Genomic DNA, 27,993 nt, shown 5'->3' on the forward strand with positions numbered 1-27,993 from the left:
CCCTCTCTCAATGTTGACATTCCTGCCTCCTGTCCACCACCAGAATATCAGCACAGTCTTCAGTATACAACAAACGACTTTTACCATGTAACTCTCAGCTTCAATCTATTTTCATCTGTCTTCATGACTTCTACAATATGATCAAGTGCCCAACTTCCTGAATTCTGATGATGTTATTATAGCCCTTATGCTTCTGTCTTAAGCACTACTTAAGCTTATTTTTAACAATAACACAAACTCTTCCCTTTTACATTTATGAATTTTGTGTAAAAATCACAAGATTCTCAATTCCAGGTTTAAGCAAAAATAAAAATGCCACCATCTATCACATAACTCTACAACCCTGTTGTCATGCTCTGAAATGAGAAATATCCTCCCCATCCATCACACATTGGTATGCTGCCAGCCACCAAACCTATGCAATATCCTTGTCTGTCCCTGTTCCACCCCTGCTCATATCCCTGCAATAGACCTAGATTAAGACCTGTCCCATACATCCTCCCACTACCACCCACTCCAGTCCTGCCATCTTCTATTGTATCAAAGGCAGGCCACCTGTGAAAGCTACTATATGGTCCATCAACTTAGCTGTAATCGGTGTGCCATGTTGTATGGGGGCATGACCGCTCACAAAATGTCTGTCCACAAAAATAACTGCCGCCAAACTGTGGCCAAGAGACAGCTGGACCACCCAGTTACAGAGCATGTCACCCATACTTGACTTCAACAGCTGCTTCACAGCCTGTGCCATCTGGATTCTCCCCACCTACATAAGCTTTTGTCAACTGTACAAGTGGGAACTATCCCTACAAAGTATCCTACATTTCTGTAACCCCTTGGATTCAACGTTCACTAGTCCCTGGCCTCCACCTGCCTATACTCTTCCCTGCTCCCACTCCCGCAAGTGCACCTAAATAGTCCTTTCCACTTCTCTACTCTCCCCTTCACTCCCTCTCCCCTTGCCCTCCAGCACAGCTACCCGATACTGCAACTAGTAGCCCACCATCCTGTCCCAACTACATCCTTCCATACTCCCACAGGCAGCACTAGCATTTTTCACCATCCCTTCTCTGCTAACCTTCCTGTATCCCCACTATCAACTTCAGTAAAAATCACTGCTCACCTCACACACAGTTGCACAAGGCATTACCACCCACCCACCCACAGAATACAATGCCACTAAACCTTTTCATATTTTTGTTACTCCATCCCAGATTTTCCACATTTTGTACATGTAATTTCCACTATTAGATCTGAAATAATTGAGTGAATGAATTAATGATATTTTCCTCCGACTACGCCACAGAATCCAATGAAAAGTACAGTGAGCATCTAAAGAACACGTGTCTTCCATTTCACAAACTCCAAACTCTTCTTTGATGTGAAGTGGTACAATCCTGAGAAGGAGATTATCACACACTCAAAAACCATTGGAGGAAAAAAAAAAAAAAAGTTTTCTTCCATCATTAAACAACCATGCAAAGCATGAAGGGTTGAAGGTGACTAATTTATGACTCTGAAGTTCAATGTAATTTTAAGTTACCACTGTAGAGGTCAATACATTATATGGAACCTACATTAAGATTAAATTATTTAATTGGATAGATAAAAAATCTACTCACCAATCAGCGGTAGAACACACACATAAAAGACTGTTGTGATTGGCAAGCTTTTGGAGCCAGTGGCTCCTTCAGGCAGAACGGTTGAAGGGGAAGGAAGAAGGGTGAAGGAAAAGGACTGGAGAGGTCTACAAAAAGGGGTACATTTTGGGAAAGTCACCCAGAACGGGGATCAGGGGAGACTTCCCAAAATCTACCCCTGTTCCTAGACCTCTCCAGTCCTTTTTGTTCACCCTTCTTCCTTCCCCTTCAACCCATCTGCCTGAAGAATGAGCCACAGTCTTGTGTGTGTGTGTTCTGCCGCCACTTGGTGAGTACATTTTTTTATCTATCCAATTAAATAATTTTATCAGTAATTGTTTGTTTTCATTGTTCTACATTAAGATGAGATATAAACGTGTAAATAAACTGTGTTCTGGTTAATGCTTACTCAAAATTTTGATGTGTCATACTACTGAAGTTATGTATAGGTAAATGTACAGAAAACTTTCTTCTTTCTGTTCTCCCAGTAACTGTATACGACTTGAACCAACTGGTACAGTAACTGAATTGTCCTAGGCAACAAGCACAACATCCTAGATTTTGTTTTGTGCCTGTTATCATGCTACAGCTCCGATATAAGTTGGGGTTACCTTTACTTCTCCCATCGTCAGCACTATACTCAGGATTTTCAACTAATACATGAAATGTTTTTCTTTAATTTCCGAGTGCTGTATATTCCTACATTTAATAACAATAGTTTGCTTCTAGCACATAAATGTGCATTTCTGAAAAACAAGAGATTAGCCTAATTGTAGGTTTTGGTATTAGTATTCAAACACTCAGTAAAGACCCAACTAGACTGTACACAACAAATGATTTTCATAAGGTGATGCAAGTCTGAAGGGTTACAGAAAGTTCCTGTGAACCACTAGTACCCAGCATGGTAAATCTAATACTACCTTCCATTTTTGAAATCTTAACAATTTTAGCTGGGAATATGCAAATTTACAGACAAATTGATTTTCAGATATATGATTTTGAAGGTGATAAACTTATTTTAACAAATAGATGATAAAAGTTCTACATGAGCATGAATATGGACTATGTCTCATCTCCATACTCCTTCGGACAATTAATCAAGACAACAGCCACAAAAAGAAATGTACACTCACAATGTGAGAGCTCTGATGATCACATCTGCTCATAACACAGCAGACAATATGTCTTCTGATACAACAGATATGCATTGTCTAATGAATAAATATGGAGCAGTAACTTTTGTGGTATCGTGTATCAATACCACACCACGAGTATCATTGTTGGCAATGGAATTGGAAGTTTCCATTAGATGCCAATAGCGATCATGCAGGATCAGGCATATCCATTGGAGCATGCTCCCTGAGCCATGCCTTCAGCGGCTCAGTACCACAGGTGGTTTCTGCCACTGCAATATAGACGGCTTGCGGCAGCCATACAGCCGACTCGTGCTCAGAGCATCTCCAACATCTGATGCTATGTAGAAGAGACTTAGTCACGACTCCAGAACCATCATTCTTGCTTTAATTCAGAGAGCCGCCTCCTTGTTGACACTAACATGGCAGGACTCTACTTCGTGCTGCATTATTTGTAACGAGTCTTCATTCGCTTGAAGAAATACAAGTTTACGGAAATCCTCTGTTTACGGTGTTAAATTTTTCACTCATCATTTCTGCTTCTGTCCAGCTTTCCTACAACAGTTGCCACAACACTCTGGAGCCCGCCTCTCCTTACCATCATGTACAAAGTCATACACAACAACTTTCATTATCAATTTAACGGTTATTAACTAGGAGACTTTTGTGTAAAGAATACTAAGAATATAACACTGAACCTGACAAAGCTTTCATTTAAGTATTTGAATGATCTTTTGTTACTGTGCTTACTGAGCAACAGTAAACTTACTTCAGATCATACTGAATCCCTGTTTTTCAGATGCTAGATGAGCAAACTTCGTGCTTCAAGCATATGTAACAACTGGTTTGTAACAACTTTCAGTTTTGTGATTAATACTAAATCACAAACTGAAGAAGTTGTAGCAATTTATTTGGCCATTAATTTACAAAAAAACTATACGCATCTCACAACATTATTTAAACTCAAACTAACATGAAATGTAGTACTAACTTACATATTGTTATCAGTGCCATGAAAAATATCTGGATCCCACTTCCAATGACTGCTGCAAACAATCTTGAGTAACGTGGTGGTCTAAACACATCACCATGGACTAGTTTCCATCCAGTCTCTTCAATAGTTTCATCAGGTCCCTCATCAGCATTATATCTAGCAATGTCTCGCCGTAATGTCCGTACCATAATCATTGTTAATATGCCTGCAATACAAAGATACATTTCAGACTTTAGCTTCGACACCAAATCAGTAAAGACTCACATTACACATTACAAAAATTACAGAGCGATTATAAAATGCAGTCAAAATATAGTTTATACTTTCTCGTTTGTTTCGAGTATACTTTTCTATCAGATGCACCTTGACCCTGCGCCCAGTTAATGACCAAAACTTATTATTAAAACAGAGAACAGTGCATGGCCATGAGAGTTAACTGCCATTTAAACTGTTACAAACACAGTCAAACCACACACAATGTTTTTTATACATAATTTAAAACCTGGATGTAATGACCACTTGCTCAGTTCGTATGTGCCCTTGAGATGCAACTGACATTATTAAAACAAGGCTGGAACATGAACACAAGATAATGAAATCATCACAAACAAATAACTTTGAACTAGGTCCCTCACAAAGTACAAAAGTCTCTCGTTCACAGTTGTTTAACACAGTGACTCCAATTAGGTATAAGCAAAACTGGTTCATAGGAGAGGAACTGCATTATGATGGAAGATGTTTCTCTACATCCCATCCTTTGGACCATTTAGATTCTTGTACCTCTGGAATTATCACAGATTTCTCCAGCTTAGTTGTTGCCTGCATTGCAGATAGCTTAGGGCTGGTGTATCAGCAGTAAAATGACCTCTCTTGGATCTTTCTTGTAGTGGACACCACAGCCAAGCGTACTGAATGAGACACACACCACAATATTTTTGAGATCCTTTCCTACTCATACACACAGTTTTTGTTTAAAAAGGGTGTTTACCCACACCAAGGTGCCATAGGTATGTAAATGGCACCATCTCTCAGTTAACTCTCAAAACTGCCTTTTTAAGCCACAACTAGTTGTGTAACTAGGAAGAGATCTTAATAAATATTACAACCTAAACAGAAAAATATACACCTCTTGGACTCATATTTATGTTGAAAGGAAGCAAAGAACTTCCCGACTGTTATGCCTCATGAAAAAGTCAGTTGTCCTGATGACTGTGTAGCTAATGAGAATGATTTTAACATAACTACTGGGGTAAATGTGGTCCTTGTCAGGTTTCCAGGAGAATCATCAATATCACAATCCTCTATGAATTGTCAGGTTTCCAGGAGAATCATCAATATCACAATCCTCTATGAATTGGTACTGCTAACTTAATTTCATTAAAGAGGCCGAAGAGGTTGACCACTGATCTTGTATAATGCATTGTAACATTCTAAAATAAATTTTAATACCTCACAGCACACTGGCATGAAACTGGCAACCTAAAATCTGCCTCCCACATTTAAAACTAATAATTCACAGACTCAGTACTGACTGAATTAACATTACAGTAGAGCCCCAGTATTCCAAACTAATTAAACTAATTGAGCGTGTCACATGTTCGGATTCAGAAATGTTACGATTGTTTGAGGGGAAAAAATTATATAAACAGCAACAAAGTAACCTAGCATAGCGATGTGAGGAAGTGGCAATGTTGCAAATACCACGCACAATACTCTCCAACAACACAACTACATAGCCGATCACATCTAGTGTTGCTAACTTGTTCAGAGGAGCTAAATAACAATAGTTTCGCTGCTGTTAATAGATATTCAAGTACAGTATTCAGAATAATTTGGATTGACTTACACAGTACTGTGTTCACTCTTATCACCCATAAATTAATATGGCACATATAAAACAAGTGTTATCCCAACCACACAGTACAATGTCAAACAAACGAAAACATAGTTCCTTAACATTAAAAGAAAAAACTGCAAGTGCTTAAGCTACTTGACATTAGGGAAAGACCTACAAAATTGGCTATTGAATTTGGTGTTTGGAAAGCCACCATCAGTGGCTGGATAAAATAAACCTCAGGACAATTGAAAGCTTCTGCAACACAAATGGTGCAAAAACTTTGGAACACCACCACAACTCCACCGTGTTGTCATATGATAAAACTGACACAGGGATTTTCTTGTGGTTTACTCAGAAAGGCAAAAAGGTGTTCCTTGTTAATGGTGAGCCAATATCTACTGCCAACAATGGGTGGTTAGACCACTGGACGAAGAGATAGGATATGACAATGATAAGTGGAGAAAAATTAGCAACCGATATTGCCACCAAGGATGCATTCTCAGATAAGTGTGTGGACTTGATATCATCAGAAAATTACTTGCCACATCTAGTCTAGAATGCTGAAAAAACTGGACTGAACTTCAAAGGACTTCCTGCAAAAAGTCTTGCTTCAAAAAAAAAAAAAAAAAAAAAAAGTCGTCTGAAACAGGTTTCAAAATGAATAAACAACACATTACTGTTTTAGCCTGTAGAAACGCCACAGCAACAAGCAAATTATTGCTCATGGTAATTGGAAAGTCCGCAAAACCAGGAGACCTAAAAAGATATGAATATGAAAGCTCTCCCTGTTTATTACAAAAATCAAAGTAAAGCTTGGACGACTGGCATTCTGTTTAGCAAGAGGTTCGAGAAACAATTTATCCCCTTTGTTAGAAAATTCAGTGCAGAAAACTGATTGCCACTTCAAGCTCTACTTTTGACTGAAAATGCTCATTACACCCCTCAGAAATGCCGTCAAATGTAAGCTCTATCTTGCAACCAATGGATTAAGGTGTGTCACAGAACCTTAAGTTGGATACCAGAAAAATCCTCTACAATTTCTAATTGAAAGAGAGAACTGTTCCATCTTAGAAAAAAATTACAAAAACAACAGTAAAGAATGTTATCTGTTGGCTATTTGAGGCTTGGGATGAATCTAACAAAGATTTAATACAAATGTTGTTGAAGAAACTGTGGCCAAATACTGTGTTTGAAGAAACCCCATCCATTCTGCTATCAGACAATAATGATATCCATCAGTTTGCCCAAAAATCCCACGGTACGAATAAGCAGGGGAAAATTGCCTTCAAGAAGGGTATCAATCTATGATAACGGTTATCAAGAAGTGTCTGTTGAAGCCATTGTCTCCAGAGCCCAGGATTAACCCAATGACAACTCAGAAGATAAAGATAATAAAAGAGAAGACACCCCTGAACGTACTGTGTCATATTCTGACGGTGCAGATGCACTTGAATTGACATTATACTATGTAGAACAGCACACTGTTGCCACACCAACCAACATGATATTCACGTGATGCTGGCACGTCATCATACCATCAAGTAGGTTCTGTTCTTCATGGAAAAATAAGATTACCAATTTTGCACATTACTGTAAGTGAAAATTACAGTACTGTTTCATAAGCGTGACACCTACTGCAGTTACCAATGCAAGCATTTTGTCCTGAGAAACTGTATTTCAATAATTAGTTGTCCACTTCTACAGTACAATAAAATCATTTTTTTTACATTAAAAATAAGCTTTTTATTTATTTTTTCCTCCATCCCAGATTTGGTTCTGACTACACAAAATTTTGGATTTGCAGGGTTCCACTGCTTAATTGCTCTTCTCAACGAATATCAAATACCTTGATTCGCAGAAATTGTGATACTGGTCAAATGTTCTCTGACTGTTCAAATAAATGTTGTTAAGTATTAAAAAACATTTTTTACTTTGAATAAGTGTTAGTGACTGTCACACCTTTACTAAATATTGATCTAGTGGTCTGTCACTAACAAATTTCATGCAATTAATTAATTCCTACCAGAAATGTTATTTACATTTGATCTAGTAAGTCATTTTTTCAGTAAATTTGTACTGTAAAACCTCTTTCCCCTACAACCACATCTGAGATTTCAAGAGAAGATAGAAAAGTGTCAAGATTACAGCAACATAAGAAGTAAATAGGTGAAATGGTGCCTGCAAGAGCAATACGGTGTACACGATAAATACAGCCATTGGAAATCAAGTTATTTAGCAACATTATAATGGACAGAAATTTTAAAATGGAGACAACACAATATCCTTAAGTAAAAAGTATGATGAGACAGTAACTCCACGTGTGCTCCTATTTTCATTTGTTTTCTGTCTGTCCAAAAAACATTTTGTCTCAAACTGGGGTTAAATTACCCTTGTATTGTCTCATTTCCTTATCATCTCTTGACGACAGTAGTGTTACTTCCAGACCCATTCATTCAATGAATGTATCTATGCTGGACCGAGGCAGTTCCACGTGTTAAAACTCTCAATATTTGGATGTCTTTGTGATCGTTTGATACTTTTTGCATTTCCTGATTTACTTCATGAGGCATATTAGAAGAATGATCATTTAACAAACATAATTTTACACTGCATTACAAGACACATTATCCAAAGACTCGATTTTTTACTTACCAGACAGAAAAAGGACGACAACCAGAGAATTCACAATGGAAAACCAGTGGATCTGAACATCATTCATTCCTAAATATATATCCCATCTGGATGCCCAACTGATTTCTGATGCTTTCCATTCAACTGAATATGTGAAGAAAAGCTTTGTTCCACCACGTTTATTAACAAATTGGGGCCTTGGATTCTCACGAATTATACATGTGTCACCAGTAACTGTTAAATCTGACTGATCAACACTTTGAGCTTCTACTTCAAACCCAACGACACGATAAACATCCCTGAAAATTGAAGTAATTCACATGTAGAGAATATAAATTTTGGACCTGCAATATACTTAGATTTAAATAAGTAAATTCTCTTACAGAAAAATATTCTCTCTCTCTCTCTCTCTCTCTCTCTCTCTCTCTCTCTCTCTCTCTCTCTCTCACACTCTCTCTCTCTCACACACACACACACACACACACACACACACACACACACACACACAAAACAATGGCGGTGGTAGCAGCAGTATTAGAAACTGTCAATCAATGTAGTTGCAGCAACATTGTAGTAATTAGCTGCTGGACTAAAGAATTCTGAAACTGAGGGAAGCAGAGAGTCTACGAAATATTTATAGCAGCAAGGAAGAAAAGTTATCACATACTAGAAATGTGAATATGCCACTACAATAACATGAATACCAATACATTACATTTAACACATCAGACCACACTAACCCACTATATAACACTCACAAGTGGGATACATAGCTCTACAGCACAATCAAATTGTGTTTCACGCTTCTCCTTATACAATCTCTAACAGAAGTCAATCACCACAATGCCTACTGTAATAAAATACACCCCACAAATGCAATTCATTTCACCAATGATGAAATGACCAACACAGAGGAGGTACAGAGAACTCCACACTGCCCCTGTGGCTAAGGAATGGATGTAAAATGAAAAGGTAGGAAGGAAAAGTATGGTTTAAGTTTCCACTGACAATGAAGTGATTAAAGGCAGATCACTAGGTTGGATTGGGGGCAGTCATGCCCTATCAAAGGAACTATTCCAGTGTTCACCCTAAATGACATAGGGAAATCAGGGAGAAACTAAATCTGGATAGCTGAATGGGGATTAGAGCCACCATCCTCCCAAATACAATTCCAGTGTCTTACCATTGCACCACATCAATTAGTAAAATGGCTATGGTGTAAGACAGGGGCGGGCAAACGTTGCACGCGGCTCATGAGCACACAGCGCTGCACGTGTGCTGCTCGCGTGCAATCATCAAACGGGACAGTGACGACAGCCAGCAGGTTGTGGTAGTGCAGTACCAGGCTAAGCTGCAGACGTTGAAGCGAAGCGACCACTACGTAGTGAACGTTGTATTTCAAGAACCGGAAAATGCAGAATGAATCAAGGAAACGGAGAAGTGGAGATCTGCTATCTTTTAAAAAGGAATGGGAGAATCATTTTTTCTTTGTGCAAAAACGTGAAAATTCGAAATGTATAATATGTAACAGTATTCTCGGAGGTCAGCGGAAGTTTAATACTGAACACCATTATAATAAATTTCAATATGTTCCCATACTTAGTGCAATAAAAGAGGAATTTTTCAAGCGATTTGGGGATATATCATACTTATCCCAAGCTTTTGAATAGTTCTCGTGACAATTTGCTCTTTCTGTAGATGATATTCATCCCAGTTTGCAAGTGGAATTAACAGATCTGCACTGTAGATTCTACAGCATAATTCTCGTCTGAGAGACAAGTTCCTTTTGGCAAGTCGTGTAATAGATTTTTATCATGACTTTCCACAGCAAGAGTTCCCTCGTCTCCATCGTGAAGCCGCGAAGATAATGTCAATGTTTGGCTCAACATACGTTTGTGAGAGATTTTTTCTGTTATGAAAATTAATAAGTCTCGGCTAAAAGCAATCATCAGTAATGAAAATTTACGTAACTGTTTGCGTTTGTCTGTATGTAGAAATTTTGTTCCAGACATTAAACGTATTGTAAACTCCACCTGTGATAATTAAATAAAACGTATCGTAGGTAATAGGTACTCTTTCAAACCATGATTTCTTTCAACCAGCCGGCCGCGGTGGCCGTGCGGTTCTAGGCACTGCAGTCCAGAACAGCATGACTGCTACGGTCGCAGGTTCGAATCCTGCCTTGGGCGTGGATGTGTGTTATGTCCTTAGGTTAGTTAAGTTTAAGTAGTTCTAAATTCTAGGGGACTGATGACCTCAGATGTTAAGTCCCACAGTGCTCAGAGCCATTTGAACCATTTCTTTCAAGCACTCCTACTAACCTTATTCCTTCATTCAATAAAGCAGGCCAGGAAACAAAACGCATTACAGAGGAAGAAGCGGAGAGACGATATGGTGGGGAGCGGAGTGAAGCGGGTGGCCAGCTTGACCCTGTGTGCACGCAGAACACCTGTTAACTGCACACGTGCAAGTGCAAGTGCATCGCACACGTGCAGGATTCCTGCCCGCCCCTGGTGTAAGAGTTACTGACAAAGAACTTATTGTCCCCACTTCTAGTTGCTCTTTGCATTAATACACAGCTTTTCTCTGGCACAGTACAGTGACAATATGTAAGCAGTGCATGCTGAAATCTTCCATTTCTGGTACTGCTATAATCTAACTCTCTTTATCTCCAGTATGTTTTAGCATTTACACCAGCGATACTTCATAAAAAGATGTTTGGATCTCTATAAAGGTGTCCACGAATTTCAAGGTGATCTCTCTGCTTTTAGGAGCATGTTATGAGTACTGTAAAAGACAAGGAATTTTAATTGATGGTCAAGGCAGGTGTACGTCCTGAAAACTACACAAATCAAGTAGAAGAAAGAGCCACTATGTTTGCCTTCATGGACAGATTTCTGAACACAACTACACCTGTATTACAGCTTTCAGTAAATTGCGTCAGATGATGGTAATGATGTCAGCAAAATGAAACTGATTACACACACTGATGTGAAGCAAACATTCGATTTTACAAAATAAATACTTTGCTAAGAGAATCAGTACTATGTCATTGTGCCCACATAACAGTAAGCGCTCTTTCACAGTGTGGCATTGGCTGTGGAGCCAAGGCCATAAAATTTTTGGAGACTGACTGTGAAAGCTGGAAGCCACTTTTACATACATTTAATCAGTAACATATGAGGTATTTCAATGGCAATGATAAATATTTCATAAGACAGTGGTTTCAAGTGAGAAAGGTTATACAAAAATGTGTCCAACTTTCAATGGATGTGGACGGCATCCTGAAGTTAATGTACACAGTTTGGGTGTCCATGCCTAAATCAAGCAGATAATCAGCACTCTTAACTCTGATGTTTTGGGCAAATAAGGCTGAAGTCCACTAAAAATTGCAGTGACTACCTAATATAATGGCACACATTTTTGTAGTTCCTGAATATGCTAACATGACAATTATTTACAGGTTTTAAATTAAATTCTCTTGCTGCCTGTGAAGACAATCACAATACATTTCCTAACTGCAGAGTAATGAGTTCACCAAGGTCCTCTTGGGTTTTCAGCTACATGGAATTAATGCATTTCCTAGCACATATTCCTACAGAACATGGCCTCAAATATCATAAGGATGAAGTGCAAGTTGTCATTGAGTCATAACAATTTAGTCCTAGTTGTATAGCCATTTAAAGTTGTACAGCCATTCCACTTAAAAACATACAGTAAACAATATGTCATAATGGCTTGTACTATTTTCATACCCAGTGGCTAGAATTTCCACACAAGAAATGAAGTTTGATGGTTGGAATTTTGTTGATACATAAATATTATTGATGTTATTCATTGATAAATTTACTTTCTTGTGCAATGGATCAACAGTATTGGCAATGTGATGAAAAATCATAACCAATGTGGAGGTATAGTTTCCACATCACTTCTCTATAATTACCTTATTTATCCATTTATAAGAAGAGGTTTTTTCACCAAATTCATGATACAAAAAATACAGGTTCACCTTATATTCACAAATTAAACTATTGCTGCTGACGTCAACATTTTTACCTTGTTTAGTACAGTCTATAGGGGTAATCTTATATTTGGAGATAAGTTTTGGATAATGATGTCATACACACATTTATTTTGAAGAATTGAGGAGGGTAAATAGCTTTTAAATTCTATTATCTTACAAACTGTTGTTGTATTTGAACATATTAGCAATAAACTTTCTCATAGATGTATGGATATCGTATACAAACATTAATGCCACTTTTTAAGTAAAGGTAAGAATCAAATAGAGAAATGTCCTTTGAAAAACATTAGTTGATTCAGAATCCAGATCAAAATTTTATTTGGTTGCAAGAGACCATAAGTGGATTGCAGGTCATGTATTAGAATACCAGGAGAAACATTACCAGTTTTCAATTGGCTTTAAAACATGGTGACAGTCAGTTGAAACAAAAAGGAAAATTAATCTAACATGAAATGTCTGACAGAGGAAGTACTTCATGTTAAACTGTCTGTAATTGTTAACGCAAGAATAATTTACAGCAGCACGACCCGTCATGGAGACAGTACCAACAGATAGCGGACAAGTGGAAGTTTAAGAAAGGGACTGAATTTTAGTTGCAATCTTTTATTTATGTATTGGTTGGTGTTGTTACATATGACCTGCACACTACAAGATATTGCAGCTTGTTTCTCACAGTTTCTCAAGTTCAGCATTTTGGAAGGGTTGGTTAGGGTGCAGTGACACCAGCTTGGCTGATAGCTAGGATGACTGCAGGGAGGGGAACAGTGAGCAAGCAGCAAATTTCTTTGTGTTGCCACTATGGGAATTTGTACCACATGCTTTGTTTTTTTATGAACATCTGCCACATTTAAACTGCAGTTTGCCTGAATATATTTGTAGCCAGAATCGAATTGTCTTTAAAACTGGATGAACACTCAATAACAGTATTCATTTCTGCAGGAGAAGATGGAAGTGTAGAGAGGGGCTAGAATCACACTTACATGTGTCTTGCTGCAATGTTGTCAACACTCACCGTGAAGTAGGATGGGAATGAAAGGGAGTGTGTCAGCTGCTGGCTCTGTGCAGCCATCAGGAGAGCAGGGAATAGACACTGCGTGTGGAAGCAAAAGACACTAACATTTTCACGCCAGAACAGAAGCAAAATCAGATACGTATTTGGATAAAAACAACTATGTTCTCACGATCCACTCTAACTAAAACCTCAGGAATAGCAACATATTCGGAAGAAACAGCCAAATTTTTGTGGCAAGGAAGATATATATTTCACAGCTGTGCTGTAAGGATGACGACGATTATTGGAAAGAGAGATACTACAGATGACTAGTGTTAGTTACCAAAAATGGTAGAAAAATTAATGTAAACCATCTATTTGTTTACTTTATTTCTCCTAGTATTGCCAAATTGTAAACAATACGTGGTGCAAGTTTAGAACAGGTATAATTTAATTTTTAGGCAGATACTTTATGTCAATAAAATACTTTGGAGTTTTGATTATTCACAGTATGTTAAAAATAAAATTTTCTCAAGCAGCATCTTTTTTTTAAAAAAAAAAAAAAAAAAAAAAAAAAAAATATTGAAGGGGAGGGGTGTCTTTTATCCACGATGGCCTTATACTTGGGTAAATAACGTTATGTGGTATAGTGTAATACACAATGTGTTAATTACGCTTATCGTCTTAAATAGTACTACACTGTCTTGCAAAGCACATATACTGAGATTTATTGCAATGTTCGTGGCTTCTTTTGCTAATCATAGTGACCATGTTCTTTGAATTGTCAAAGGTCTCTACACTTTCTATGCATCAAACAACACGTCATTTAAACCTAACATTTTCCTAAACTGATGAAGGTGGTTCGATGAACCCTTTGCCAGGCACTTAAATGTGATTTGCAGAGTATCCATGTAGATGTAGATGATGAGTCATTTGGGCCACTTATCTTCATTGGCCAGCAAGGATACTGATTTTTCACATGAAGAACAGTGCTACATACAGGAAAGTGTGCCAAGAGGCTTTCAGAAAGCTATACATATTGCTTGAGAAGGGACTGACAACCTTTACTGAAATGGATGTTGGTATTTCTAGAAATTTAATCCAAGCTATTGTTAAATTATTAATGTTTTTCATCAATACATGGCTTCAATAGGTTACGCATGTACTCTATATTTTTGTGAAATTTTGTTCATGCTTAACAACACCCAATGAAAATTATAACTTCTCATTGTGAAAGTGTGTAGAAACCCCATATACCACAGTCTAATACACAGCATATTCAGACAACGCGGTATAAAGTTTGTCCCCCAAAACAAAATATAATTTATGAATGATTTCTGCACTTTCAATGTGTTTTATAAACTTGAAAAAAATCTTATTACTGTCTGCACATAGCTTTTCTGCAGTATAATTTACTGCTGCAACTCCAAGCTTTCTCAACAATATCAAAAATAGATGGATGTAATTAAACTAAGCCTTTGGTCTGTCTTAACATATCAAGATTGTTGCTAGTCAGAAGCTTTGAATATGCATCTCAAGGTTAACATTATGACTCAGTCAACAAAGTGACTACGCAACAGTGTTTGGCAATAATCGAAACGAGCACAACGATCATGATGATCATAAATTATTCATTGTCTATATTTCTGTGTGCTTGTTACAATGCCACAGAAATGGAAAGCATATTCTTTGAGTGATAAACTGAAAATTATTGATCATGTGGAGAATGGTTGAACTAAAGCAGTTTTATCACATGAGTGTGGTGTAGCTGAAGGAACACACTGAGGATGGGTAAAAGAAGAGAACGGACTTGGAAGTTTTGTAAAAAGAATGAAAGTGATGTGTAAATGGACAGAAAAAGGACTGAACTAGGAAAAGACAGTGAACCTGACGAACACCTTTAGACGTCATTTTTACTAAAGGCAAGCTGAAAATTTTCACTTTGATTTACATGGAAACAAAGATTTTGTAGCTCCTGACGGATAGTTTTTTACTGCTGGATAGTTTTCAAACTGAACCTGCTTCACAGTTTCCTGAAACTCTACACAAAGTAATGAGTAATGACAGATGAAGTTTAAATAACCATCAAGCATGTAATTGTGATGAAACGGCACTTTATTATCGATTGCTTCCAACCAGAGAGAAAGGTAAGGTAAAAAAAAAAAAATTCAGGAAATAACGTAGGTTTGAAAACAAATAAAGAGAGAATAACTCTCCTTAAGCGGAACCTCTTAATACAGGTGAAAGTAAAAGCCCCAGATGTTTCAAGCATATAAACAGGTCATCATTACAATTCACTTACAAGCATTCAAAGGATGTTCGGATGACATATGATAGTTTCAGCAGCTGGTTTCAAGAAGAGTTTGTTCTGTCAGTAAGAAAGCACCAAAGGTCACTTAAGCTGAGAGAAGAAGTTCTACAAATAACTGATCACTGTCCAGCTCATCCACCTACTGATGTGTTGCTATCACAAAATAGAATAATCAGAAGTTTGTTTTTGCAAAAAAAAAAAAACTTTTTTTGGATGGGGTGGGGGATGGGAGGGTGTCATCAGTCTTTTAACTGGTTTGATGTGGCCCACCATTAATACCTCTCCTGTGGTAACCTCTTCACCTCAGAGTGGCACTTGCAACCTACGTCCTGGCTGTATTCCAATCTTTGTCTTCCTCTACAGTTTTTGCCCTCTACAGCTCCCTCTAGTCATTCCCTGATGTCTTAAGAGATGTCCTATCATCCTATCCCTTCTCTGATTTTCCACATATTCCTTTCCTCTCCGATTCTGCGCAAAACCTCCTCATTCCTTGCCTTACCAGTCCACCTAATTTTCAACATTTGTCTGTATCACCACATCTCAAATGCTCCGATTCTCTTCTGTTCCGGTTTTCCTGCAGTCCATGTTTCACTACCATAGAATGCTGTACTCCAGACTTCACAGAAATCTCTTCCTCAAATTAAGGCCTATGTCTGATACTAGTAGACCTCTTGGCCAGGAATTCCATTTTTGCCATTGCTAGTCTGCTTTTGCTGTCCTCTTGCTCTGTCCATCATTGGTTATTTTACTGCCTAGGTATCAGAATTCCTTAACTTCATCTACTTCATGACCATAAATCCTGATCTTAAATTGCTCGCTGTTCTCGTTTCTGCTACTTCTCATTACTTTCGTCTTTCTTCGATTTACTCTCAGTCTACATTCTGTACTCATTAGACTGTTCATTCCATTCAGCAGATCATGTAATTCTCCTTCACTTTCACTCAGGACAGCTATGTCATCAGTAAATTGTATCATTGATATCCTTTCACCTTGAGTTTTAATTCCATTCCTGAAACTTTCTTTTATTTCCATCATTGCTTCCTCGATGTACAGATTGAACAGTAGGGGCAAAAGGCTACACATCCTTGTCTTAAACCCTTTTTAATCTGAGCACTTTGTTCTTGATTGTTCACTCTTATTATTCCCTCTTGGCTCTTGTACATATTGTACATTACCCATCTCTCCCTATAGCTTACCCATATTTTTCTCAGAATTTAGAACATCTTTGACCATTTTACACTGTTGACTGCTTTTTCCAGGTCGACAAATCCTATGAATGTGTCTTTATTTTTCTTTCGTCTTGCTTCCATTATCAACCACAATGTCAGAATTGCCTCTTTCGTCCCTTTACCTTTTCTAAAGCCAAACTGATCATCATCTAGCACATCCTCAATTTTCTTTTCCATTCTTTTGTATATTATTCTTGTCAGCAACTTGGATGCATGAGTTGTTAAGCTGATTTTACGATAATTCCCACACTTGTCACCTCTTGCAGTCTTCAGAATTGTGTAGATATTTTTCGAAAGTCAGATGGTATGTCGCTGGGCTCATACATTCTACACAACAATGTGAATAGTCATTTTGTTGCAACTTCCCCGAATGATTTTAGAAATTTTGATGGAATGTTATCTATCCCTCCTGCCTTATTTGATCTTAAGTCATCCAAAGCTCTTTTTGTGGTGTCACTGCCAGACACCACACTTGCTAGGTGGTAGCCTTTAAATCGGCCGCGGTCCATTAGTATACGTCGGACCCGCGTGTCGCCACTGTCAGTGATAGCAGACCGAGCGCCACCACACGGCAGGTCTAGAGAGACGTACTAGCACTCGCCCCAGTTGTACAGCCGACTTTGCAAGGAACGGTTCACTGACAAATACGCTCTCATTAGCCGAGACGATAGTTAGCATAGCCTTCAGCTACCTTTGCTACGACCTAGCAAGGCACCGTATTCAATTGATATTGAGATTCTATTAATGTATCATCAAGAGTGATGTTCTACAAATGTGGGTTAAAGTTAAGTATTCCAGAAGCTATGTAATTTTCTTTATAGCATTCATTACGTATCCTGTTTCAGACCTCACGCCAGCCTGCTTGAGTTTAAGCGCGTGCCTTTCGGCTTCCTCTCATTGTGTCTAGGCTGTCTTGTCTAGACACAACACTTTTAAATTCTGATTCTAATACTTGATCCCCCAATCTCTTCTAAATCGACTCCTGTTTCTTCTTCTATCACATCAGACAAATCTTTCCCTGCATAGAGGCTTTCAGTGTCTTCTTTCCACCTATCCACTCTCTCCTCTACATTTATAGCATTGGAACTCCCATTGCCACTCTAGCTTTTAATGCCACCGAAGGCTGTTTTGACATTCCTGTACGCTGAGTCTGTCCTTCCGACAATCATTTCTGTTTCGATTTCTTCACATTTTTCAGGCAGCCATTTCGTCTTAGCTTCCCTGCACTTCCTATTTATGTCATTCCTCAATGACTTGTATTTCTGTACTCCTGAGTCTCCCAGAACATTTTTGTACTTCCTGTTCTCATTGATCAGCTGGAGTACTACGTCTGTTATCCATGGTTTCTTCGCAGTTACCTTCTTTGTACCTATGTTTTTCTTCCCAACTTCTGTGATGACCCTTTTTTGATGATGTCCATTCCTCTTCAACTGTACTGCCTAGTGAGCTATTCCTTATTGCTCTATCAATAGCCTTAGTGAACTTCAAGCGTATCTCATCATTCCTTAGTATTTCCATATCCCATTTCTTTGTGTATTGATTCTTTCTGACTAATTTATTGAATTTCAACCTACTCTTCATCACTACTATATTGTGATCTGAATCTATGTCTGCACGTCTTAGAATCCAGTATCTATTTCAGAATCTCTGTCTGACCATGGTGTAATCTAACTGAAATCTTCCCGTATCATGTGGTCTTTTTGAAGTATACCTCCTCCTCTTGTGACTCTTGAACAGAGTATTCCCTATTACTAGCTGAAATTTGTTGTTGTTGTGGTCTTCAGTCCTGAGACTGGTTTGATGCAGCTCTCCATGCTACTCTATCCTGTGCAAGCTTCTTCATCTCCCGGTACGTACTGCAACCTACATCCTTCTGAATCTGCTTAGTGTATTCATCTCTTGGTCTCCCTCTACGATTTTTACCCTCCACTCTGCCCTCCAATACTAAATTGGTGATCCCTTGATGCCTCAGAACATGTCCTACCAACCGATCCCTTCTTCTAGTCAAGTTGTGCCACAAACTCCTCTTCTCCCCAATTCTATTCAATACCTCCTCATTAGTTATGTGATCTACCCATCTAATCTTCAGCATTCTTCTGTAGCACCACATTTCGAAAGCTTCTATTCTCTTCTTGTCCAAACTATTTATCGTCCATGTTTCACTTCCGTACATGGCTACACTCCATACAATTACTTTCAGAAACGACTTCCTGACACTTAAATCTATACTCGATGTTAACAAATTTCTGTTCTTCAGAAACGCTTTCCTTGCCATTGCCAGTCTACATTTTATATCCTCTCTACTTCGACCATCATCAGTTATTTTGCTCCCCAAACAGCGAAACTCCTTTACTACTTTAAGTGTCTCATTTCCTAATCTAATTCCCTCAGCATCACCCGACTTAATTCGACTACATTCCATTATCCTCGTTTTGCTTTTATTGATGTTCATCTTATATCCTCCTTTCAAGACACTGTCCATTCCGTTCAACTGCTCTTCCAAGTCCTTTGCTGTCTCTGACAGAATTACAATGTCATCGGCGAATCTCAAAGTTTTTATTTCTTCTCCATGGATTTTAATAACTACTCTGAATTTTTCTTTTGTTTCTTTTACTGCTTGCTCAATATACAGATTGAACAACATCGGGGAGGGGCTACAACCCTGTCTCACTCCCTTCCCAACCAGTGCTTCCCTTTCATGTCCCTCAACTCTTACAACTGCCATCTGGTTTCTGTACAAATTGTAAATAGCCTTTCGCTCCCTGTATTTTACACCTGCCGCCTTCAGAATTTGAGAGTATTCCAGTGAACATTGTCAAAATTTGTTACAGAACTCAATTAGTCTTTCTCCTTTGTCATTCCTTGTCCCAAGCCCATATTCTCCTGTAACCTTTTTTCCTACTCCTTCCCCTACAACTGCATTCCAGTCCGCCATGACTATTAGATTTTCATCTCCCTTTACATGCTGTATCAACCCTTCAATATCCTCATATTTTCTCTCTCTCTTCATCTTCAGTTTTTAACGCCAGCAAGTATATCTGAACTATCATTGTCGGTGTTCATTTGCCTGAACTGTTCACAACAACACACTGTCTGCCCTACTTTCCTATTCATAACAAATCCTACTACTCCTGTTATACCATTTTCTGCTGCTGTTGATATTATCCTATACTCATCTGACCAAAAATCCTTGTCTTCTTTCCATTTCATTTCACTTACCCCTCCTATATGTACATTGAGTCTTTGCATTTCCCTTTTCAGATTTTCTTGTTTCCCTCCCACATTCAAGCTTCCGACATTCTGCACCCTGACTCTTCGAACACTATCCTTTTGTTGAAGATTCAACCTTTTTCTCATGGTCACTTCCCCATCAGCAGTCCTCTCCTGGAGATCAGAATGGGGGACTATTCCAGAATCTTTTGCCAATATAGAGATGATAATGACACTTTTTCAATTACAGGCCCCCATGTCCTGTGGATACAAATTACATGTCTTTAATGCAGTTGTTTCTGTTGCCTTCTGCATCCTCATACTGTTGATCATTGCTGATTCTTTCGCCTTTAGGGACTGTTTCCCACCCTTAGGACAAGAGTGTGCCTCAGCCTCTGTCCGTTGCTCCGCTCTCTTTGACAAGGCCGTTGGCAGAATGAGGATGACTTCTTATGCCGGAAGTCTTTGGACGTCAATGCTGATTATTAATCAAAATTTCGGCAGTGGTGGGATTCGAACCCAGGACGTTTTGATTACAGGGCATCATATGAGCATTTATGGCCATGAACTGCCCACTTCAACAGTAAATTCAAATGGGGTAACGGAAATGTTCTTCAAATCTGCAAATCTTGAGAGTGTTGCATATTCAGTAGGCCTGGCATGGCAAAGCATCAAAAGCATCGGTCCAACCACTGTTAGGAATTGCTGGAAGAAGCGTTCCATTGAAGAAAATACAAAAGATGAATGGTGTAGTGACAGATTTCAACAGCAATGATATCCAGTCTGCATGTGATGTTCTGCAGATCTTTAAGACTTGAACCACAACGAAGAACCAATTTCAGAAACCACAGATGACAAGGAAATTTTTTATGGTGTTTGAAATGAAAGGAATGAAGCAGTCAAGGGTGAGGGTGATGAAGATGAAAGTATACATGATCTTCCCAGTACACGTGAAGTACTGGATAACATAAGTAAAGTGATTACATAGTGTAGTGCTTTGAGAATTTCCGCATAAATTCCAGAACCACTCGGCCATCTCGAAGACACAATATTTTAAATATAAGTGAGAGAGAGCCTATTTACTGCGCATCACCTTTCTGTGTGTGCAGGTTTGAAGTTTATCGTGAGATGATATAGGTGTGGCTGTCGAACGGCACCAGCAAGTGTTTGCCAGTCGCGCCATGGAAGCTGTAGTGAAAGAACAAGGAGTGTTTATGCATTCTGTGCTGTTTTGTAACTTTGACGATTGTAGTGGAAAAAAAAGAACAGTTGAGATATTGTTAATTAATGCTTGTTTTGGACTTTGAAAGGACAAGACGTGTATTCAGATTCATATTGAAAAAGAACATGGTTATGAAGCCAACCCTACCTTATTTGTAAATCTACTTTGTTTCTATGCTTTGGAGATGTGGAAACAGATTTGTAAAAGTCTGATGTTCAAATATACGTCAGTAAGTGAAGGAAAAGAAACTGCGTACATCTGCTTATTTTATAAGAAGAAAGAGTCTTGAGAAATTCCTGGTCCTAGCAAATATACTTCGGAGAAGAAGAGAAAAGGAGGTTGCAGCAGCAAGCTAACCAGCATGGAAAGTCAGTTGACAATCTCAAGTAAGTCGTATCGTTAAAGAAGTGGGTGTTTACACACATACTTCACCACTTAAAGTCATTCAAAGCGTTAGAATGGATAGAGCGACAAAGTGAACAGAGTGACAAAGCGAATCAAACCAAATTGAGTAGCTGTACCTGATGAGTATAAAACAATAAGCACTAAGGAAACTGCATGAAATGACCTACCAAAGAAAGCTAACAGACTATTGAAAACAGCAGAATAATGACATACTGTAGCTTGTAGGCAGTGATGCAAATTTTCATACTGTACTTGACAGTGTACTGTATACACCGTACTGAAACTCTTGTTATTGTTTGGTCAATGTTTGAATGAAGTTTGTCTAGTTGCTGTACTCTACTTGGCAAGTTTCTGAAATGTTTTACTTCTAATGTTCTTTACAATTAAATACAGTATAGTACCAAGTGTACAATATTGCATTACATGTTGTTCTCAACTTACCATGTGTAGTTTCTCATTACAAGCCTCACTCTCGATATACCATGTTGACGCTATAATGTGTGAGTAAAGCGTGTCACCCAACAACTGAGTTACACTGAACTACTACTGTACGGGTATATGAAAGGATTTAAGTGATTACGCCATTAGCACTGGAATCAGTCAACTGAGAATTATGTAGAAAAGCCCATCCGGTGTGATTCAATAAGGAATAACCAGACACATTTAGTTTTATGAATTACACATGCCAAACAAATCTACTGAACAAAACATAAAGAAGCAGAATTCACCCACAAAGGAGGCCACTTACAAACTTTCATCCAAGAGTATTTTTCATACTCTTGGTACCATTATCGATTCTCCTTCACTCCTGTCTCAGTGTTAAATAATTTCTCCTTAGATCTGTGAACACAGATACCTAAGACAGACACTAAGTGGAGAATTTTATGTAACGTCTGTGTGACTGCACAAATAGTTGCCACAAGATGGCACGTGAAAGCTCAACCTGTGAGCATATGTTACATTCTACCTAATCTTGTGATCAGAAATAATCTTTTCGGATCAGCCCACAAACAATGAATGTACAGTCTGTAATAAATAAGCTTATGTTTGACGTGTGAAAGAACAGTTAGTGTCTTAGTGCTTTTATGAGCCTTGGAAACTGACAGTTACTGTGAGTTTCTTAAACCTCAATGAAGTTTTAAAATTCATAAAATTATTCTTCACTTTAAAATCAATCAAGTTCAAATTGAAATGACAACTGAATACTATCTCTAGTCCATTTAAAACCCTTTGTGTATGTAATAGTTGTGTGCGAGGAGGAATGACAAAAGCTGAAGCTCTTTTCAAGCTGCTTATACGAGGGTCATTCAATAATTAGAAAGACAAATCGGTATGGAGAAAAAAGCATTTATTTTACAAAACAATACTTTTCCTACTTTTCAACATAATCCCCTTGAACATTTATGCACTTGTTCCAACAGGCTACAAAATAACTCTCTATCTTGATGTTTGAACCAATTTCCCACAAACTTTTTCACGACCTTGTCGTCCTGGAACCTCTTCCCACGTAATGCCTCTTTCAGTGCACCAAACAAATGGAAATCACTAGGTGCTAAATCAGGACTGTAACGGGAATGGTTTCACAGGTAAGGTGAGCAAAATGAGAACATTTGTTGTCTTGCTCGAGAATCACACCTCTCCTCTGAGATCCACAACATCTCTCTCTCTCTCTCTCTCTCTCTCTCTCTCTCTCTCTCTCTCACGCTGTTTAAAAGCAAATCGAGTAGTATTGGCTGTTCATTGTACGCTGCTCTTCGATATAAGTCACAAAAAAACTGGACCTTCAGCATCCCAAAACACCATCAACATGACTTTTCCTGATGATGATTGGGTCTTGAATTTTTTCTTGATAGGAGAGTTGGTGTGCTTCCACTCCATGCATTGTCTTTTAGATTCTGGCTCATAAAAGTAAACCCAAGTTTCATCACAAGTTAAAATTTTGTTGAGGAAGTGCTCACTTTCTATTTCATAACATTCCTTTAGCTCTGTGCACACTCTCAACCTTGTTTCCTTGGGTAGCTGTGTCAACTCCTCTGGGACTCATCTTACACATGTTTTGCATTACTTGAGCTTGTTACAGATAATGTTATGAACTGTACTACTACTACTACTACTACTACTACTACTAGTTTCCACAGCCACATGGCGGTCAGCACGAATAATGTCATCAATTTGACTTTCAAGTGAGGGAGTTGAAACTGCAACTGGTCGGCCAGAACGGTGTTCATCAGTCACTACTGAGTCACGACCATTTTTGAACTGCTCTACCCACTTGTAAAAATTTGCACAATTCATACAACCTTCACCATAATCTTTAGACATTCTACAGTATATATTCACTGGTTTCTCACCTGCATCAAGTAAAAAACGAATAATAGAATGTTGTTCAACTAATGTGGAAGTTTCAAGCAGACTCACCAACTTGAAATGTACTTTTGAGGTTATAAACAAAACAACGTTGATATATTAGCTGATCAGGGCTCATCCCAGTGATGTCAACTTAAAGCCATAAAAGTATCAAACTTGCCCTACTAACAGAATTTTCCCCAGACCAATTCGTCTCCTTATTAATCAATGACCCTCATATTTTTGTCAGAAATAATTTCATTTAGTGATGCACTCCCTTTCACTGCATCTGTAAGCCAAATTAACACTCATAACTCCAAACATGAAAATTATATTAGACTAAGTGTAAACAACGTTTTGAAACTACTGATCTCAACCCACCATTAAAACTTCAGAATGTGTTATATAAAGATATCTATCTCACAAGCCAAAAAGTCTATCTACTGGGGGATGAGCATTCAACTGTCCTCAAAGCTTCAATGGTTTGGCCAATACATGCAAAATTGTTCTATTTTAATGTCCAAAGTAGCTGTGTCACTAACACACAATCCAGATTTTTGGGAATTAAATGTTTTCAATTGCATCTTTTAAAACATTCAATGCTCAAGTATAATTTCATGACAGAATAAAGGCACAGATAAAGCAACAAACCCAACAAAAAATGAAACTTATCTGTAAATGAACAGGAACAGAATATAACCAGAATATAACTTACTTATTCTCTGTGTGGTACAGCAGGATTAGCTTCAGATGATTATTAATATAAACTCCCTCACGTGTGCTACCACCAAGCCGGTAGCCATGCTCGTACTGCACTTCTCCAGTCTCAGGATTTCTTTTCTTTGTGGCACATGGGAGATTATCTACCAGCCTGTTGATACATTTTTTTTAAGGAAACAACATTTCACTATAAAACACAGACCAATATAAAAATATTTAAGAATGTTATTAAAACATAAAACTCTACTCTACAATTCCTGAGCATACATTCTCTCAATGTTAAAATTCCAGTGCATACTGACTACACCTACATCATTACCTTTACAGAATGACATAATACTTATCCATCTGACAAATCAGCTGTTATTATTTTACGATTGTGAAACTTTAATACAGCAATAACAGTCACCATTTACTTATAAAAATTAGTGAAGGGAGGTACTGTGATACCGAAAAGAATAATCTTATTAAATGAGAAACTACACAGTACTAACAGGTGGACAAAATATTCATGCTGTATTCGGTTGATAGCCTTTTGTGAAGCTTCAGCATCCCAGTTCATTGGTCCATGAGAAGGATGACACAGCAATCGACATTTAATGTTTTCAGCCATCCGAACTTCATATGGTGTGTTGACTATTCGATCGCCTCTTAACACTTCACCTGAAAAACAGATACAAGAAGTCCATTAACCCCAAGTTTAAACAATGAAAACTAACTTCATTAATGTACCTTAATATACAATTCATCCACAACTGAATGTTTATCAATGACTGCAACTGATTATGCAATACACAGGAACAACTTTCGTTTACTGCTTCAATTACTTTTTAAATAAAAAGTCTTATGTTTTCTGGTCAAGACATCACCAGATGGATTTCATTCACAATTCCTTAATACATGTCATGTTATAACATTTACTGTTAATAAACCACTGTACTACCAACAAATACCATCTGGGGAAGAGAATGCATGATTATGAACAATTATTACAACAGGAACACACTGTTCATATAAATGGTAAATGTTGACCACCCACCAATATGAGTGCACTCACTGGATGACTTACTTCTTTCTTGCAATTTACAGCAGTACGTATACAAATAAACAACACTCCATAATGGAAAAGTAATCAAATTGCTTCACCATACAAGACGAAATTTGCTTGTGTTATAAAAACAAAATCTATCTGGATGTAATCCATGTAGACTGCCCTAATACCTCCATAATCCACTTGTAACACACAACTGGTATGCACATTTCAGTAGTCCACAGAAATACAGATCACAGGAAACACGGCTTCGCATAACTGGCTTTTCTAAGTAACATCAAAGCATGTATTACCTCGTAAGTAACAACAAAATAATGCCAAGGGCAAGAAAATAAGAAGTGTGATTTATTGGCACTGTAATGTTAAAAATATTTCCAATTTGTCATAAGACCACTATTGACAGCATGTGAGCATCTGACAAACCTAACAATAGAGGGAAAATGTGATTTAGTACTGTAAGTTCTTCCAAAAGTAATTCTAGGCATTTATTATTCATGAATTATCAATCAAGAAAAATTATCAATGAGACACGTTGCCGCAAGGTGTAGCATTTCCTTGGAAAACTTTACTCAAATGTTAACTTACAGGTATTGTCAAATGTAACAAAATGTTTATGGCACAAATTACTTGAATATGAAATACACCACTAACCAAACGTCCATCACAAAATACATCAAGTATTTTCTTCTGATGATACTGGTGGTTAAGTAGGCCTACAGAGGAACCAAAGGATGGGGCATGGGAGAGGGGTGTATTGTCAACCCAAATACAAATAAATTAAAGAAGGTACTCTGAAAATATAACAACAATAATAATAAAACAATTTTAAAAATTTAAAAATAATAAACAATAAAAAATTAAAAAAATGTTTTCTGTGGTAGTTTACTTTCCTTCACAAATATCAAACAATAAATCAAATTGGGTTTCTGCTTATCAGGCATCAGCTGATCCATGCAGAAGCAAAACCTCGCTTGAAGGGGAGCTTTCAGCAGGCAGCATTTCCTACATACAGTAAAATATATATATCAATAAATAAATTAAACCGATTTCATTCCTGTTGTGCCTCCCTAGCCATGAGTTCCCTATGATTTTCCTACTCAGCCCTTGATTAGTCCACTCCAACTGCCATGCAAATTAAAGGAAGACAAAAAATTGATTGCACCTAACAGCAAAAGTTTGGAAATATGGAAGCGTCCGATCCCACCCGTCTGCTTTGACCCATGACGTCACAAATTTGGCGGAAACAAAAACAAACACACACACTTTCCACAAGAAGCCTAATGACACTAACGGGACAAGCGCGGGAAATGGGGTGTTTTGGGTGGGGGCAAACTAAATATAAACAAATTTAGACGCCTTGCGTAGCTACAACGTGTAAGTGAAGACAGCCATGCATGAATACCCACCCACCTCCCCAGGGGTCGTAACCCCTGCAACCCATAGAAGATAAAGATGCTTCAGTAGCTGATTAGTGTTTTTTGTCTTTTTTTAAAAAAAATCTCACGGGATAGAACGAACAGATCAGAAAAGTAAATAAAATAAGATAAAACAGAACTGGAGACAGCCACACTCAAACCAAACTCCGCACCGTCATGACGTCACACACTACAACACCCTTACGTCACGGGTCAAAGCCGACGCGTTGGATCGGACGCTTCTGTCGACCCAAAAGTTTTTAACAGAGCACATAAAGACCTAAGAAGAAGTGGAGTACAATGGCCGAGGGATTGCAGAAGGAACAGGCAATTCCACAAGGTCGGCTACAGTTGTGTCTAGAGTTCCATTTCCCTGATAAACTATCTTTTTAATAACTGTTTTACATTTAACTTTCGCAAAAGGAGGCAAAGTGGAGCATGTGTGTCCACAGCATTCTCATGTTGAAATGTAAAATCCAATTTGGAAAGACAGACCCACAAAATTATCATTCAGGAAAGACTGTGGCCACGTGAGACTCATGATGAATCATCATGCAACCTATGTATGAAGTTATTTGATCAGCCACAGCAGCTAAGGTTTGTAATGTGATTGAAAAATTTAATTATTTATTTAATAATAATTAAAGAAAGTTGGTATACTACATTCTCACACACAGTGGCACTTTTGGCACGACAAAAGCAGTCAATTTTGACATAAAATTGGGTTCAGCACTGCATGTGCTCATTTACAGGCCCACTACTGTAGACAAGAGCTAAATGTAACCCCGAAGTCCCATACATTCATTACTAGGACCCAGATTTTAATGACTGAAA

The 27,993-nt window shown here is 38.0% G+C and overlaps 1 protein-coding gene across 1 annotated transcript in view; it reads right to left on the reverse strand.

The window, feature by feature from the left end:
* The window catches only part of LOC124798037 (transmembrane 9 superfamily member 4), a 57,735-nt gene that overhangs the window by 22,127 nt on the left and 7,615 nt on the right, over nucleotides 1-27,993 (reverse strand). The window contains exons 3-6 of the mRNA XM_047261257.1: nucleotides 25,188-25,356; nucleotides 24,689-24,844; nucleotides 8,257-8,534; nucleotides 3,769-3,972 (exon numbers count right to left, since the gene is read on the reverse strand). Coding sequence (XP_047117213.1) covers nucleotides 3,769-3,972; nucleotides 8,257-8,534; nucleotides 24,689-24,844; nucleotides 25,188-25,356 — 807 coding nt within the window. The remainder of the gene's footprint in view (nucleotides 1-3,768; nucleotides 3,973-8,256; nucleotides 8,535-24,688; nucleotides 24,845-25,187; nucleotides 25,357-27,993) is intronic.

The sequence above is a fragment of the Schistocerca piceifrons genome, chromosome 5, assembly GCF_021461385.2.
Source record: "Schistocerca piceifrons isolate TAMUIC-IGC-003096 chromosome 5, iqSchPice1.1, whole genome shotgun sequence".
Classification (NCBI taxonomy): domain Eukaryota; kingdom Metazoa; phylum Arthropoda; class Insecta; order Orthoptera; family Acrididae; genus Schistocerca; species Schistocerca piceifrons.